General features: G+C 49.6%; 1 protein-coding gene across 2 annotated transcripts in view; it reads left to right on the top strand.

The window, feature by feature from the left end:
* The first annotated feature begins 2917 nt into the window (after positions 1-2917).
* The window catches only part of DRG2 (developmentally regulated GTP binding protein 2), a 22275-nt gene continuing 7708 nt past the window's right edge, over positions 2918-17484 (top strand). The window contains exons 1-7 of one of the 2 annotated variants that reach the window (XM_004381005.2): positions 2918-3120; positions 8041-8201; positions 14186-14275; positions 14542-14602; positions 16282-16372; positions 16737-16809; positions 16933-17023. In XM_004381005.2, coding sequence (XP_004381062.1) covers positions 3057-3120; positions 8041-8201; positions 14186-14275; positions 14542-14602; positions 16282-16372; positions 16737-16809; positions 16933-17023 — 631 coding nt within the window. In that variant the 5' untranslated portion in view covers positions 2918-3056. The remainder of the gene's footprint in view (positions 3121-8040; positions 8202-14185; positions 14276-14541; positions 14603-16281; positions 16373-16736; positions 16810-16932; positions 17024-17484) is intronic. The other variant, XM_023735547.1, reaches the window with a different exon arrangement.

Below are 17484 nucleotides of genomic sequence, written 5' to 3'. Positions count from 1 at the left end.
AATAAAAAAATTATAAAAAAATAAAAAGATTAAAAGAAGAATAAGGAGATGAGAAAAATCTTTATAGCCAGCTAATAGTCAGCACAGTGCTATTAGTTACTGAAATAGCTGATTCTTGCATTAAAGGAAATCATCAGACTTTAAATGGGTTTAGATATTGTAACTCTTGAATTGGAAGTTTCTGCTGATAAACTTAGCAAAGTTGTAGAGACCATAAAGAGAAGTATCTGAAGTTCGAGCTGTGATTTTACAAAATAGAATAGCATTAGATTTCCTATTAGTCTCTGTCTTAGGCTGGGTTCTCTAGAGAAGCAAAACCAATAAAGCGTATAAGCGTATATATAGAGAGAGTTATATCAAGGAAACAGCTAATGCAATTGTAGAGGCTAAAATATCCCAAGTCCACGGATCAGGGTAGAGGCCTCTCCCAATTCTTGGAGCCGCAGAAGCTGGTGAACCCAAGGTTGGCAAGTCGGAGAGGGGCTCCCGCTCACAGGCTGTGAAGGTCAATGAATTCCAAGATATCAGACAAGACCGCAAGGTTTCTCCTGATTCACGTAGCTGCAGGGGCTGCCGGATCCCAGATCGGCAGTTCAGGGAACCGGACTCTTGCTCACAGGCTGTGAAGATTGATGAATTCTAAGATCAACAGGTAAGCTGCTAGCTCAAGTCCCAAGAACGGAGGTGAGACAACAAGAGGCAGCTTCTGACTCTGGAACAAGTCTAAAAGTTTGGTAAGGCGAGCAGGCAGAAAACAACTGGCGGAAGGCAGAGAGATGAAGCTGAGGGGGCGGTGAGCTGCCATAGGCCCCACCCCTGCCGGTACTACTCAGCAGATTCCATCATGGGGGTGATCACATATCAAATTTCAACAGGGAAGTGATCACAACATTATACAACTGCTAAAACACTGAGAATCATGGCCCAGTCAAGTTGACATACAGTCTTAACATCACAGTCTCCCAAGGGGGAGTTTGTGCCTTAATAGATGAACATTGCTTGTTTATATCACTAATACGAAATCTGAGGGTTTGCAGATCGTAGCTGCCGCTGAGGCACAGGAAAAGCAGTTACTGATGCTGCTTATGTATAAACAAACACCTCATGGGATTTGATTCAGAGACCTAGGGCCATCGTTTCGTGGGTCATTTCAGTCAATTGGTCTAATACTGTTCTATCTCCTAGTTCAATATGTAGTGTCTGGGGACATAAACGCTTGCAAGTGGCCATCCAACGTGTAACAATTGGTCTCTTTGTCTGGAGCAGCCGAAGAAAGGAGAGCCAGGTGAATGACGAACTAGACTCCATTAACAGCTGTCTCCTTTGCCATGATGCCAGGAGAATCAGATGGTGCCCAGCTACAGTTATTGAATGTCTGTGACCACATATTCTATAGCAGAATCATGATCAGAAGGAGGAAATGACAAAATTGTTTTGATTCTCTTAGAATCTGGATTTCTGGGTTCATGGAATTGGGGTACCCTTTGCATGCCATCGCCCTTAGGTGTCCTTTTGAACCTTGAAGGAACTGGTTCCCTGGAGTCACGTTCAGGTCAAACAATAGCTTAGTAAGCAGCTTAGCAGAGACGTTTGGCCTTAGGCATTGAGTTCTCTTGGAAAATTATCTATGTGCAGGCAGCTTCAAGAAGCAAGAACTCCAGGGTCTGACTAGAGGTTGTTTTGGGATGTATGGTGTGTCTTTGTTGACTGTCTCTGTAACCTGCCCTGTGCTTTGATGCTGTCTCTTGAGAAATTAACATAACAATGACCTGCATAACCTGCTTTCACTGCTCTCTCATTGAAGCCCCTTCTTGAAATGTTCGGGTGATGCTACCCAATTTGAATCATATCTACTCACAATAATTATGTTGTTACACTAAAAAAAAAAAAAAAAAAGAATATTTCAATGAAACCCACATGCCCCCTCCCAGGTTCAACAATTGTTAGTGTATAGTCGCATTTACTTTAGCACACTTTCTCGAATATATGCAGATTTTGAACCGTTTAACAGTAGGATACAGATATCATTGACCTTTTGCCCCTAAATACTTAAGCTTGCATTCTGCTAAGAATTAAGGCATTCTCTTACATAATCCAAAACAAAAACCAAACCCATTGCCGTTGAGTCGATTCTGACTCATAGTGACCCAATAGGACAGAGTAGAACTGCCCTCCATAGTGTTTCCAAGGCTGTAATCTTTACCGACGGAAATTCTGATGTCGTAGTGGTTCTGTGCTACGGCTGCTAACCAAAAGGTCGGTAATTTGAATCCACCAGAGGCTCCTTGGAAACTCTATGGGGCAGTTCTACTCTGTCCTACAGGGTGACTATGAGTTGGAATTGACTTGACGGCAATGGGTTTGGTTTTTTTGGTTTTAATCTTTACCGAGGAAAAGAGCTTTGGTGGCGCAGTGGGTAAGCGATTCGCTCACTGAAAGGTCAGCCGTTCAAACCCACAAGCCAATCCTCGGCAGAAAGATGTGGCAGTCGGCTTTCGTAAACATTACAGCCTCGGAAACCCTATGGGGCCGTTCTCTTCTGTCCTATAGGGTCGCTATGAGTCGGAATTCGACTGGACAGCAATGGGTCTCGTTTTTGGTAGTAATGCTAAATTGCAGCACTCGGTTACGGTGATAATGGGGACCAGCTTTTAACCTCTACACGAAATGACAGGCGTGGCCACCAGGCTTTCAACTCAGAACCTTTTCTCCTCGCCACCAAAGACTGCTGCTCCCGGGGACCCACAATTTAGGACTCAAAATAGGCTAACAGCACTTCTATGCTGCGCCCCTGCGTCTCACGACCCCGCCCCTGCCCGGCCTGACCTCTCCCCGACCCATCGTAGCGGCCCCCAGGACGGCCGCGCTATCGGGCGGAACTGAGAGTGTCTGGCACTCCGCTCAACGTCACCGCCCGGACTCTGAATTCCAGAGCACCGGGCGGCCACGGGGACGGTGTTTCTCAGTGGGCTTCCTGGCGCGCGCTGCTCCACCGCCGCCTTCCGGCTGAAATTACCGGTGCAGCTACCGCCGCCGGGCCCATTTTAACCGCAGCCATGGGGATTTTGGAGAAGATCTCGGAGATCGAGAAGGAAATCGCTCGGACGCAGAAGAACAAGGGTGAGGGCTGGCCCTGCGGGGCCTTCTTTTCTGCCCGCCTCAGTTTTCCTGTCTGCAGAATGGGGGCCGCGAAGAAGTGCCAGAGAGGGGCCGAGGCCTCCTAGCGCCCCCATGGCAGGGCCAGGCGGGTGCAGGTCCCATGCCCCGGTCTGACTGCAACCGCACCTGGGAGATCTGCGCAATGCCAGACCGGAGACCGACCAGAGAAATCCCTGCTCACAGAGCAAGCCCCTAACCCACAGAGAGGCAGGGCCGGGGTTCGAACCTGGGTCTTTTAGTGGTTGGGCCTGAGGACGTCGTGCCGGAAAGTCCCGGAAGAGACCTCTCCTAGGAGCAGCTGCACCCAGCAGCTGGGAGCCCGCGAGGTGGAGTGGAGGGAATCAGGACGCTGGAGTCTGACAGGTCTGGGGGTTGACCCTGGCTATGAAGCCTTGGACAGTCACTTCACCTGTTTGAGATTCAGTTTGCTCATCTGCGAATGGGGATAGTAACCCCTTGCCCAACTTAGCTCACAGCACTGTTAAATTAAGTAGTGTTTGCAAAGTACTGGGCGCATGGTGAGCACTCAGTATTTAAAGTAAACACCCCAGCAGAGAGAGCACATATTGAAGCCCCAAATCTGGCTTCAGATTATAAGGGGTGGAGTTGCTCAGAGAAGAGATGAGGAGAGAACGCTGGTGAAACCCAAGAAGCCTTCCAGGAGGAGGCCGAACTTGAACTGGTTGAAAGGAAGATATTTCAGGTGAGGGGCACTGCTGAGGCAGAGGCACTGGAGTCAGGTGAGCATGGTGTGTTCATGGGACAGGGAGGAGAGCCATGTAGATCGCAGGAGGGACTGTAGGTCCGACAGAGGGAGATGCAATAGGCCAGGGTGGGTGAGGCCCCGTGCCTGACCATTCCTGCTGTGTGGTTCAGCATTACAGGAGTAGGAAGCAGGGACCACTAGGTGCCTGATCTCGATGTCTGTCCTCCCTTGGCTCCTTTCAGGTCTGAGGGCCGAGGAGTTGGGAGACTGAGTCTCAGCATTTTCTTTTATCATTCTTCTGTAAATTTTTACTGCTCCCTTACTATGTACTGCAGTTAAAGCAGTGAACACAACAGCCCTCATGGAGCTGGCCTTCCAGTGGATAATCTGTAAACTACTAACTAAATACACAAGATAATTCCACAGTGATAAATGTGGTGAAGATAAACCAGGGTGATACAGCAGAGTATTGAGCGGGTGAGTGGTCCTGCTTAGGTTGAATGATCAGAAAAGAACACCATGCAGAGGAGACATTTAAGCTGAGACCTAATGAAAAGAAGGAACCAGCCATGCAGAGACCTGGGGGAAGACTGTTCCTGGCAGAAGGAAAGCTAGTGCAAAGGCCACGACGCAGGAACGAGCTTGGCTTTTCAAAGATCAGAAGGTCTGTGGCTGCCATGCAGTGAGGAGAGGAGAGGACATAGTCGAGACTGAGAGGGCCAATCCCACAGAGCCTCACAGACCACGGGGAGGGCCAGTCCTACAGAGCCTCACAGACCATGGGGAGGACTCTGGGTTATGTTCTAAGCAGTGGGAGCCATTGTAGGGTTTTAAGCAGGGGAGAGACAAGATCTGGTCTGTTTTAAAAGTTTCTCCCGTATGCAGTGTGGAGTGTCATCTATAGGGGTCAAGGGAAGTAGTATGGCAGCCTGGGTTGGGGCTGAGGGGCAGACATGCTGCAGCTTTGGCTTAGGTGGTGGCAGTGGTGAACGAGGAGGGCGATGTAGAGGTGATTAAGACCTAGTCCTTCCCTTCAGAGATGCTCAGAATCTTATAAGCTGGGATGACAGGGAGGAATCTATGAGCTTGACTGTTGCCCGTTCTTGACCGTGATATTCACTTGCTAAAACATTTCCTGAACATCGCCCTGTGCACTGGGGATGCAACTGTAACTACGACAGTCCCATTTCCTGCCCTACTGGAGTCAGACACATAAAGAAAAAGATAGCTTCAAATAGTGATAAGTGCCGAGAAGACAAAATAGGATCACAGAGAGGCAGGGGTTGTGGTGGTTACTGTGTTGTTGTTACGTGCTGTCGAGTAGGCTCCGACTCATGTCAACCTTATGTATAACAAGAGGAAATGTTGCCTGGTCCCACGTCATCTTCACAATCATTGGTATGCTTGAGTCCACTGTTGGGGCCACTGTGTCAATTCATCTTACTGAGGGTTTCTCTCATTTTCACTGACCCTCTACCAAACATGATGTCTTCTACTACAGATGGGTGTTTCTTGATGATGTGTCCAAAATAAGCGAGCCAAAGCCTCACCATCACTTCTAGGGAGCTTTCTGGTTGTATTTCTTCTAAGTGGTTACCTACCCTCATGTTGTTGTGAGGTGCTGTTGAGTTGATTTTGACTCATAGCAACCCTATAGGACAGAGTAGAACTTTCTGATAGGGTTTTCTAGGCTGTAATCTTTACAGAAATAGATTGCCAGGTCTTTCTCCTACTGAGCCACTGGGTGGGTTTGAACCACCAACCTTTCAGTTAGCAACCGAGCGCTTAACTGTTATGCCACCAGGGCTCCTTAGTGGTTACTGTAAGTAACAATAGTAGTAATAATAGCCAGCCTTTATTGGGTACTTACTATGTGCTTGAGCCCTGGTGGCGCAGTGGTTAAGAGCTATGGCAAGCTATGGCTGCTAACCAAAAGGTCAGCAGTTTGAATCCACCAGCCACTGCTTAGAAACCCTATGGAGCAGTTCTACTCTGTCCTGTTCTACTCTGTCACTATGAGTCTACGGCAATGGGTTTGGCTTTTGGTTTACTATGTGGTAAGTATTACTCTTAATCCTTACGAAAATCCAATGAAGTATATATTGCCCTTAGCATTCATATTTTGTGGGTTAGGAAACTGAGGCACAGGAAGATTAAGTAACTTTTTCAAAGTAAAATGACCAGTCATGGTAGGATGGGATTCAGACACAGGCTGATTGCAGAGTACAGGCTGTCAATCTCTGCGTGACACTACTTCCCCAGAAGGAGCCAGGTTGAAATGGAGTGAGCAGCAAGTACAAAGGTTCGGAGGTAGGAATGAGGTCGGCATGTTTCGAAAAAGCAAAGTGGCTGTGACTGGAATGTAGTGGACAAAGGGAGAGTGGTAGGAGATGTGGTTGGAGAAGTTGCCAGGGGCTGGGTCACATAATGCCCTGCTTCTCAATCTTGTCAGACAAGTGCCCCCTTTTATAGCAAAGATTTTGTAACACCTCCTTTACTGTCCTGAAATGAAATTCTCAATTAATAGTATAATTTATGTGCATACACAGTTTTTTAAAAATCAACATAGTGCTCTAAGTGTAATACAAAGGAAGAGAAAAAGAAAAATAATTTATAATAGGAATCGTTTTATTTCACACTGGGGGAGATAACGAAGCTGTCAGATGCTTGCACCTCCAGGTGGAATCACTGTGAAGGTAGTAGCCACGGTGCAGACCAATGCAGGCCCCCTGTGTTCGTGACTTGGCTACCCTACAAGAGGCATCACTGTTGGCAGCATGGTTTTCCAAAACAGCAAGCAGCTCTAGGTCAAGTTTCAAACAAAACATAGTCTTCCCTTGACATACGCCTGGAAATTTCAGCATATATTAAAACTACCAAAAATGCCCTATGTTTAGAAAGATTAGTCTAAAGGACTAATGGACCAGGACTACCACAGCCTCCACTAGACTGAGTCCAGTACAACTAGATGCTGCCTGGCTGCCACCACTGACTGCTCTGACAGGAATCACAATAGAGGGTCCTAGACAGAGCTGGAGAAAAATGTAGAACAAAATTCTAACTCACAAAAAAAGACCAGACTTAGTGTCCTGACAGAGACTGGAGAAACCCCGAGAGTATGGCCCCCGAACACCCTTTTAGCTCAGTAATGAAGTCACTCCTGAGGTTCACCCTTTAGCCAAAGATTAGACAGGCCCATAAAACAAAACAAGACTAAAGGGGCACACCAGCCCAGGGGCAAGGACTAGAAGGCAGGAGGGGACAGGAAAGCTGGTAATAGGGAACCCAGGGTCGAGAAGGGAGAGTGTTGACCCACAGGGTTGTTAACCAATGTCATAAAACAATATGTGTAATAACTTTAATGAGAAGCTAGTCAGTTCTGTAAACTTTCATCTAAAGTACAATAAAAAAAATATGAAAAAAAAATGCCCTAGGCTCCGGTGATCTGAAACCAGGCATTGCCTCTGTGAGAGTCTTATTGTTAGTTGCCATTGAGTTGGCTCCAACTCATGGTAACCCCATGGACGACAGAACGAAACATTGCCGGGTCCTGTGCTATCCTCATAATCATTGGTATGAATCCATTGTTGCAGCAACTGTGTCCATCTCACTGAGGGTTTCCCTGGTTTTCTCTGACCCTCTGCTTCACCAACCCTGACGCCCTTTTCTAGTGATTGGCTTTTCCTGATGACGTGTCCAAAGTAGGCCAGCCAAAGTCTCACCATCCTGCTTCTAAGGAGCTTTCTGGTTGGTGTCTTAGGGGACATGAAAAGTCATGTGGGACTTGGGATGGTTCTTGGCTGTGCAGGATGGACTCAGACCTTGTAGGGCCACTGGCTTCCCTGCCCCCTGTCTGCTGAATGCCAGCAGGGAACTTCATTGTCTGAGTGACATGGGAAACATTCCCTGGTGTCTGCAGAGAGCCCTGGGAGTGGTGCTGCCCCAGCTGAGAACCACCAGTGTAGGGCCGTGAGGTCTCGCAAGGAGCCTGGGTTTATTCTAAAGGAAGTGAGAAGTGGGGGCACTTTAAGCAGAGTGTATGGCTTCCTCAACACAGATTGCTGTCTGATTCTAGTGTTCCCAGCCAGCACCTACTCACATAGGGGCCTTATCTGACCCATGGGGCTCGGATACCCTGAACACTTACCTTCCTTGTCTTACTTTTTGCCGTCTAGCCACCGAGTATCACCTGGGCCTACTGAAAGCAAAGCTGGCCAAGTATCGGGCTCAGCTCCTGGAACCGTCCAAATCGGCCTCGTCCAAAGGAGAGGGCTTCGACGTGATGAAGTCAGGCGATGCCCGCGTGGCACTAATTGGATTTCCCTCTGTGGGTAAGGTCAGTGATGGCCATTGTTCTCTGTGTGGGCCTTGTGGGGAAGGCAGGAGGTCATCTCCTTTCACACAGACAGAGCCAGGTAGAGTTAGGATGGAAAAATAGCCATAAATGAAAGTTATAAACACGTTGGGAGCTAGTTGTGGTAGACTTAGTGCCTTAGTACCCTGAACAGGCAGGTATCTTACCCACTTGACTGAAAGTCCAGTTTCCCACACCCTAATCCTGTGCATCCTAAGAGAACAAGAAAAGACTCTGGACATCAGCATAGGTGTGGCTAAGCCCCTGGGCTCCATCAGACCTTGACTTGGAGATGAGTTACTCCAGTGTGATACACTGCAGTGCAACCGGTTTCTCTTTATGTATGGCCTTTTTGCCCTGGGTTTGTAAGTTCTGCCAGGATGATTTGCTGGGCCAATCTTGCAAAGGGATTGGTTAGTCTGCTATGCAAACAGGGTGTATAAAACCCTTGTGGGGATTGGTCGATTGGTATGCAAATTAGGTGTCCGTGGCCTACTGAAGGGATTGGTTAGTTCATGACCTTAGTGAGAGGAATAGGTTTATAAAAGGGTTAAACCCATAGAGGTTGAGGGGGACCTCACTACCATCAAGAAGAAGAGTCTGGAGTGGAGTGCATCCTTTGGACCCGGGTCCCTGCGCTGAGAATCTCCTAGACACAGGAGAGAGAGCCGTAGCACTGAAGATAGCTAGAGATAATGCAAGATGGGTGCAGCGGTAGGAGTGGCATGAACCAGGAGACCAGTGCAAGACAGCTGTGGTGGTCTTGCCGACCCATGAGCAAGAGAGCTGAGCACCTTTGGTCAGGAGACTTTCTGGCAGAGTGGGCTGCCTCCAGGCACTTGTTAACAAAGCCAAATAACACTTGCCCAAGCAAGGCAAAAGCCCAAGAGAAGGCCCAGGGGTGGGCACGGCCGAGAGAGAAAGCCTGGCAGTGGGCAAGGCCAGGAGAGAAGGTCTGGTGGTGGACATTGCCAAGACAAGGCCTGCCCACGGGCACAGCCAAGAAGAACGTGAAGCAAGCTGTCCTGCTTGAAGAACTGAATCCTGTCTCCTGAGTTGTATCCTGTTACTTCCAAGTTGATTCTGATCCCAAGTAGTAGCCTGTTACTTCTCTAATAAGCCACATAATCATGAGTATGGTCTGTGAGTTCTGTGTGGTCATTGCAATGAATTATTGAACCCAGCAGAGAAGTAGAGAGTGCCATGGGGTGGGGGTCAGCTGGTGTCAGAAAAGGTGAAAAAGTTGGAGAGTGGAGGTATGTCTGACGTCCACCTCTTAGGAACCAGCTTTGGGCTGATCTTGGTTTTCCTTCCCCCTCATGAATTTAGACAGCTTCTGATGCTACTAGGTTATACACAATGCTCACCAAATTGGCTCTCTCGGTTTCCCAACTTAGTGCAAGCTGTGAGAAGCCATCCAGGTATTGGGAGGAGTCAGGTAGGGACAGGCACATAGAGAGCAGTCAGCAGTGACAGCCGGAGAGGTCCGGGGAGAGGAAAACAAAATAGCGAGCACAGGCGGTTTCAGGTGGCCTATGGAGAACTGTGGTGTTAATGACACCTAAAGGCACCGAGAAAGGGTTGTGCTCCTTCTCAGGATACAGAAATGGGCGACACACAGTGGGTGCCAGAGGAGTGGTCCTGGGCCCTGACAGCGTTGCTTCCTGGAAAGAGAAAGTAGGGACTTCGAGTGTATAGACTGGGGGCTGGCGAGAGTGCCGAACACCACCCCATCTTCCTCACCACCAAGACCTTGCTCATTGTGGCTGTCATGGGCCTGAACTGTCCTGGGCCTGAGCGGCTGTGCTCCTCACGGACCCAGGGTTTGTGTCCATCCTTTACCATCAGTTCCTCTGAGGCTGAACCCAGCCCTGCCTGTTAGGAGGGCAGCCATGTGTTTTTTATTCCCTTGGATGCGAGTGAAAGGCTGGCCAGCTGAACCCCACCTCAGTGGAGGCTGTCATGACTTGGGGGGGCATGGAGACCCCTGCAGCTATTATTCCATACCATTTATAGTCCATCCACTTGACTGCTTGCAGCTCTGCCCTAAATGTGAGGAACATACAGTTCCTGGCCTGTGCTTGAATACTTTTAGTGACGGGGTGCTCACACCCCTTCTGGGCCTTCTACTGCAGCCACTCTGAAGTCACTGACAGCCGCACTGAAGTAGGCCTCCGGTCTGGCCATGCCTCTGCCCCAAGGGTAGAATACCCCACATTCTTCGCTCCACACATGGCTTCCAGAGTTTTTCTCTCTGGTCCGTTCTCGTTTTCCCAATTCTGTGTAATAAAAATTTCTGAACACGCAGAAGAGTTGAAAAACAAGTACAATCTGCCTTCCTTCTGGATTCATTATTTACATTTTGCCATAATTGCTCTTTCTCTGTACGTGCGTGTATGTGTGTGTTTGCTGATCTATTTGAGAGTAAGTTACAGATATCAAGAACTTTCACCCGTAAATATTTTTTTTCCATTTCAACTTTTTATAGGTGTACAACTTATTGACAGCACTTACAATAAGCAGCTGCGCAAACTTACCCTTAATCAGTGCGATGTTTCCGTCACTGTTAACCAAAACTCAGTGCTCCATAAGCCGTAAACCATCCCCCTCTCCCCTCATGTGAGGATGGCGCAGGACCAGGCAGTGTTTCGTTCTGTTGTACATGGGGTCGCTATGAGTCAGAACCGACTCCACGGCACCTAACAACCACTCCCCACTTCCTCCCGCCCCTGGTAAGCACTAATAAACTTTGGTCTCTACACATTTGCCTTTTCTTGTCTTTTTATATAAGTGGGGTCATATGATATTTGTCCCTTTATGATTGACTTATTTCACTCAGCATAATGTCTTCAAGCTGCATCCACACTGTGGCATGTATCAAGACTCTGTTTCTCCTACTGGCTGAGTAGTATTCCATTGTATGTATGTACCACATTTTGTTTATCCATTCATCTGTTGATAGGCATTTAGGTAGCCCACCTTTTGGCTCTTATGAATAGTGCTGCAGTGAAGTGCTTGGGGTATATAACTAGGAGTGGAATTGCTGGGTCATATAGTAGTTTTATTTTTAGTATTTTGTGGAACTGCCACACTATTTTCCACAATGGCTGTACCATTTTGCATTCCCATCAGCAATGGTTAAGGGTTCCAATTTTCCCAAACCCTCACTAACATTTGTTATTTTCTGTTTTTGTTTTCTAATCTTAGCCATCCTAATGGGAGTGAAATAGTATGTCAAGTGGTTTAGATTTGTATCTCTCTGATGGCTGATGATGATGAGCATCTTTTCATGTGTTTGGTGGCCATTCGAATGTCCTGTTTGGTGAAATGTCTATTCAAGTCCTTTGCCTATTTTATGACTGGGTTGTCTTTTTGTTGTTAAATTATCTAAGTTTTACATATATTTTGGTTATTAGATTCTTATCAGATATATGGTTTCTGAAGATATTCTCCCATTCAGTAGCTTGTCTTCACTTTTTTGGTAAAGTCTTTTGATGAATAAAAGTTTTTAATTTTTATGAGGTTCCGTTTATGTATTTTGTCTTTTGCTGTTTGTGCTTTTCTTATTATATTAAATAATCCATTGTTGAAAGCTAGGCCTGATAGCATTGCCCCTACATTTTCTTCTAAGAATTTTATGGTTTTAGTTTTTACATTTAGGTCCTTAATTCATTTTGAAATTGTTTTTGTGTATGATGTGAGCCATGGATACTGTTTCATTTTTCTGCATGTGGAAATCCAGTTTTCCCAACACCATTTATTGAAGAGACTGTTCTTTCCCCATCAAATGGACTTAGCACCCTTGTCAAAAATCAGTTGACCATAGATGTGTGGGTTTATTTCTGGACTGTCAATTCTATTCCATTGGCACCCCTAAATATTTAAGCTTGTATCTCCAGAGAATAGGGACATTTTCCTTCTTAACCATAAACTGTTACATCACAGCAAACAAATGAACAGTAATCCTTTGATATCAATGAATGCCCAGACCAGATTTCTCCAGTAACCTCAAAAGGACTTGTAGCTGGTCTGTCCATCCTTGGCTCTATTTTGGGGCCACTTGTGGGTCTGGATTTTGTCCCTTAAGTCTGCTTTAATCTAGAATGGTTCCTTTTGTCACAGCCGGACTTGCTGGGAAATCAGACCACTGTCCTGCAGGAACTCTGTGCCCCGAGTTGTCTGGTGCCTCCTGTGATGTCCTTGAGCTTGCTCCTCGGTCTGTTGTAATTTCTGTGAGCTGCAAGTTAGGTGGTTGTATCAGCCAGGCTGCAGCATAAGAGAAGGTGGGCACCTCAGTTTGCATCACATTAGGAAACAGCTGGTTGTACCTCCGGGACCACTGACTGGATTAAGGAGGTAGCAGCCTGTATTGTCCACTGTAAAGTTACATTTCCCTCTGCAACTGAAAAGTAACCTGTGGGGTGTTACCATGGTAACATACCAAATCCAGGCCCATCGGCCTCCAGTTAACAATCTTGACACCCTCGAGCATCCTTGCTCGCATCCATTTTCTTCGTGGTTATAAAATGATGACTTCCTAGTTCTCGTCTTCCTTCCTTGTTTATTAGCTGACATTCTTAAAATAATACTTACTCTCATCAGTGGCGGCTGCTTTGTTCCCTGAACAACGGTCCCTCCTGGGAGGTGGGACAAAGGCTTATGTCTGCCCTTTAACTACCGTATGGTGCCCTCTATCTCACCAGGTGACAGGAGCTGTCACAGGCTCTGACTCTTGGGTGTCATTCCTCGCTAGTTTGAGCCTTTTCTTTTGATTTTGCTTGCCAGCCTGCCAAGGACTTCTTTTTCCAAGTGAGAAATCCAACTCTAGGTGCTGCGGGCTGCGTCCTGGAGTCTGGGCCCTGTGGGGAATATGGGCTCTCTGACCGTGGGGGCCCAGGACCCTCACCCACAAAGGCCAGGCTGGTGTCCCTGAGGCTGGCCTTCAAGACAGGCCCAGTGTCTTTCCATGTCCTTTGACCCCACTGACTTTTCATTGTTTCTAGGTTTCTGGGTGGTCCCTAGAGCTGAGAGTGCTCATATGGAGGGCTTGGTGTGCTTCCTCATCTACCCCATTCTGGGTTCTGAGACTCTGTGGGCATGTGGCCAAGCGTCCCGCCCTAGCCGTGGAGGTGGTGTCCCAGCAGTGCCGGCCCAGTCACAGCTCAGTGTCTCGGCTTCTTGTTCCAGGCCTGCTGACTAGGATAGTTGCCTAACTGGGAATCAGCTGGCTTCTCCTTGCCAGCCCTGCCAGCACTGCTGGTGGCTCCTGGCCTAGCACACATCGCTGGGCTCTCCGTGTGTTCCAGGCCTGTGCGCAGAGGCAGCAGTGCCCATTTGACACTGAGGACACTGAGGCTCAGGGAATGTAGTTTCTTGCCCACATCCCCCCCCCTCCTCTCCCAGCCAAGCCGTGGGTCCAGTCCCCAAGTAAATCGTGTTGTAAATTTTCACACCCTAGCCCCCTCTCATCTCCCCCGCCCCTCATTCCCTAGCTGTCTTCCTCCTGCTGTCTCTCTCTGTCCCAGTCTTGAAGTTCTTACCTCCTCGCACATCTCACCTCCCTGGGCAAGCAGCAAGTCTGGGCTGCAGTTTTTCAAGTGCTACTGGACTGCTGCCTACTCTGAGCTCTCTGGGCCCAGGCTGGCCTGGAGGGTTGTGTGGAATGAGAGAAAGGCCCTTGGTGTATGTAGGAAAGTCGTTTAGAAACCAGGTCTCTGTGTCCACCAAGAAGGGCCTTGAGGCCACTGAGGAGCGAAGGGGTCTCCAGTGCAGGACCCTCTGGGAGGTGCCCCAGGTAACTTTCCAAGTGAGAGCAGTTGTCCTCTTCACATCCACTCAGTCTGCAGGCCAAGAGTAAGGAGGGGATCTCCCTGCTGCCTCACCCAGCGGGCACCTGACCCCACAAGGATTCTCCAAGGAGACTGGAATGAGACGCCTAAGGGGAATGACCTCTTTTTCTTTCCTAGTCCACCTTCTTGAGCTTAATGACCTCCACAGCCAGTGAAGCTGCATCCTATGAATTTACCACCCTGACGTGTATCCCTGGAGTCATTGAAGTGAGTGGAGGTTTGCCAGCTACCAGAAGAGGAGAGGGAGGGCGCATGGCTGTCACATACGAGTGTGCATGTGTATGAGGAGTGGGGGTTCCCATGGTGGGGGGCAGGCTCTGAACTCAGACTCTTTGCCCAGAAGCCAGAATCCCATAGCCTCTGAGCTGGGGGCCATCGCAGGTGTCATGGGTTCAGACAGGCTTTTCCCAGGGTGGCAGTGGTTGGGCCTCAGCTGGCATCATCCTCACCTTCCCCTTTACTCTGTGTCCTAGTACAAAGGAGCCAATATCCAGTTGCTGGACCTCCCTGGAATCATCGAAGGAGCAGCACAAGGTGGGAAAGGGAACAGGTGGGGGTGGACAGAATGGCAGGCTTGGGGGCAGGGCTAGAGCTCGGCACGCAGCCCCTCCCCTTCCCCCTCCACGGGCTTAGGACGTGCTGGACACACTGGCCTCACTTGTTGCAGCTGGGCGTGGCTGTCAAGGGCTGATTGGTCGAGGGTGAGTGGCCCCCACTACAGGCCACTCAGTCTCTACTTCCTAAAGGGCTTATACAGTCTGGGGGTGGGGGAGCCATGGCATGTGTGACAACCCCACCTTAATTCCAGGAAGTAAGGCCCAGGAAGTGAAATGACCCACCCAAGGTCACACAGTTCATAGTACAGGCTTGACTTCCTGTCTCCACTGCATTCACTCCACTGTGTCCAGTGGGTGCCAGTGGACACTTGTTAGCTGACCCCTTCAGACTATGCTCCTAGTCCTATTGTCCTGCCTGTTTTATTTTTTAATTCTGAGGTGGGAACCCCCTGTGACCTCTGATGGCAGGTGACTGCAGTGGGTGAGGGACTATGAAATAGGCTTTGGCAGCTTCACAGGGCTGGTTAACAGCTTGCAGTTGGCGTGTACTTGCCAAGGGCCAGGCCTGATGCAGACCACAAGGGCCCTGTGACGTGGGTGGTGCACCTCGGGGGCAGATAGGTAATGGCTTGCTCCACATCCTCCTGAGCTGTGAAGTGGCTGAGCCAGGGCTCCAGCCCAGCCTCTCTGACACTAAGGCCTCCCTGGTGTCCAGTGCCCTGTCTGCACCCTCCCAGCCCCCACTAGCTCAGCAAAGCAAGGCCTGCCTACTTAATTGAGTGGGGGTGGGGTCAGGGTGGGGAGTGGTGACAGGCCCTAGGAACGTGTTGTCCCAGCCAGTGTGTCACACTGAATCTCAGGGACCTGGACCTGTTTGGGCCACCATGAGGGAGGAGCACTGTGCTTGCAGTAGGCCCAGCTGCCCAGGGAGGTCACCTGGCCCAACCCACTCATTCTCAGAAGGAGGTAGATCCTGGTTTAAAACTACAGCGCCTGGATCCTGGCAGTGCTCCCTCGGTCCCCAACTCGTTGTGTGACCTTGGCAAGATGCTGACTTCTCTGGTTGCCTAATCATAATGGGGTCTGGCCTTTGTAACAGTCCCCTAAGCACCTCCTATGTTGTCTCATGTGATCAGTTCTGCAGCCTTGAGTGGGGTCCTATCAACCATTTCGCAGAAAGAACAGACTCAATTTCAAATCCTGAAACATGCATACTAGCTTTATGATCAAGCCTCAGTTTTTCTTATCTGTAAAATAGACATAGTGATACCTACCTTACAGGAAAGTTTTGATGATTAAGAAATATTTGTGATGCATTTAGCCCCGGGCCTGCCACACAGCACTCAAAAATGCCAGTTATTATTATCCTGCTTAGGGTGGTGATGTTGCATTTCCTTCTAAAGTAAGTCTCCATAAATAAAACAGGAAGTAGATTAAAGAAAAATACCAAGGAAATCACAGCCCCAGGTGGCATGTGACAGAGACCATGGCACGTCTGCAAAGGAGAAGCATCTGGGGCACCATGGGCTAGATGGGGGTTTCTAAGTCTCACCTCTGTCTGAGGTCATGGAGGAGTGCCCTGGGCTGTGAGCAGGGTGGGCGGGAGCCGTCTCTGACCCTCACCATGGTGTAATCGCATCCCTTCCACCTGTGTAGGGAAAGGCCGCGGTCGGCAGGTGATTGCTGTGGCACGCACTGCCGATGTTGTCATCATGATGCTAGATGCCACCAAGGGAGAGGTGCAGAGGTCAGTAGGGGCAAGGAGGTGCAGGGGGGCAGACCCTCACACATGGGGGTGATGGCAGGATTGTCCGCAGGCTGAACTTAATGTGGTCCAGCCTAAACATCCTCTCCACAATGCATTTCCCCTGGAACAGAAGGGCCCCTTGAGGGTGGGGCCGCGGAGTGTGCTGGACCGGCTCAAGCCCCGGCCAGGAGCTCCTTGGCAGCATGGGCAGGCAGACTGGGCCCCAAGGAGTGTGGCCGGGGATGAAGTGGAGGAGGGAGGTGATGTCCATCTGGGTCAGCAGGGGAGACCCTGGGGAAGCCCAGGACAGCAGGAGCCGGCCCCTGAGGGCTATTGTGAAGGGCTCTTATGGGGCTCTGCCTAGGTTGCTGCTAGAGAAGGAACTGGAGTCGGTGGGCATCCGCCTCAACAAGCACAAGCCCAACATCTACTTCAAGGTAGGCCCCACAGCCTGTAGGCCAGAGGTGGTGGGGGTGGCGGGATGGCTTTGGCCAGAGGCTGAGGTACCTGGACCTCTGCCGCTTCCATCAGCAGCTTTGCTATGTTTTCTCCGCCTCTAGCCCAAGAAAGGCGGTGGCATCTCCTTCAACTCGACAGTCACCCTGACCCAGTGCTCAGAGAAGCTGGTGCAGCTCATCCTGCATGAATACAGTATCCTTACTCTAGAGGAAGGCGAGGCTGCTGGGGATGGAAGGCTCATGGCCCCAGCAACAGCAGACTGCCCGGGAAACCCTAGCCTGCCCCAGGAGCACTCTGCTCTGGCTCCCTTTGCCCAGAGCTCAGCCATTCGTTCCAGGATGGCTTCCTGACTCCTCCCAAACACTAAACCCTGTGGTGTCCATTGAGAGAAGGCCCTGCCCTCAAGGCCCGCCCAGCCCCCGTGACATCTGGAAGACAGATGAGAGGGCTCTGGGAAACTTGCCCCGAGGAGTGGGTTTCTTGGCCCAGAGAAGCCAGGGCTGTTTGGACACCTCAGGGACAGTCTAGGGAAGAGAACTAGGGCTACATGCAGACATCTGTGGTGAGGACCAGGGCTGTGTGCACACCTCTGGGGGATGGTCTAGCGTGAGGACCAGGGCTTCGTGCGCACCTCTGGGGGATGGTCTCGGGTG

The sequence above is a fragment of the Trichechus manatus genome, unplaced genomic scaffold (genome assembly GCF_000243295.1).
Source record: "Trichechus manatus latirostris isolate Lorelei unplaced genomic scaffold, TriManLat1.0 scaffold00080, whole genome shotgun sequence".
In the NCBI taxonomy this organism is placed as follows: Eukaryota; Metazoa; Chordata; class Mammalia; order Sirenia; family Trichechidae; genus Trichechus; species Trichechus manatus.
Note: the sequence above shows the minus strand (reverse complement) of the source record. Positions and strands in the feature narration are given on the sequence as shown.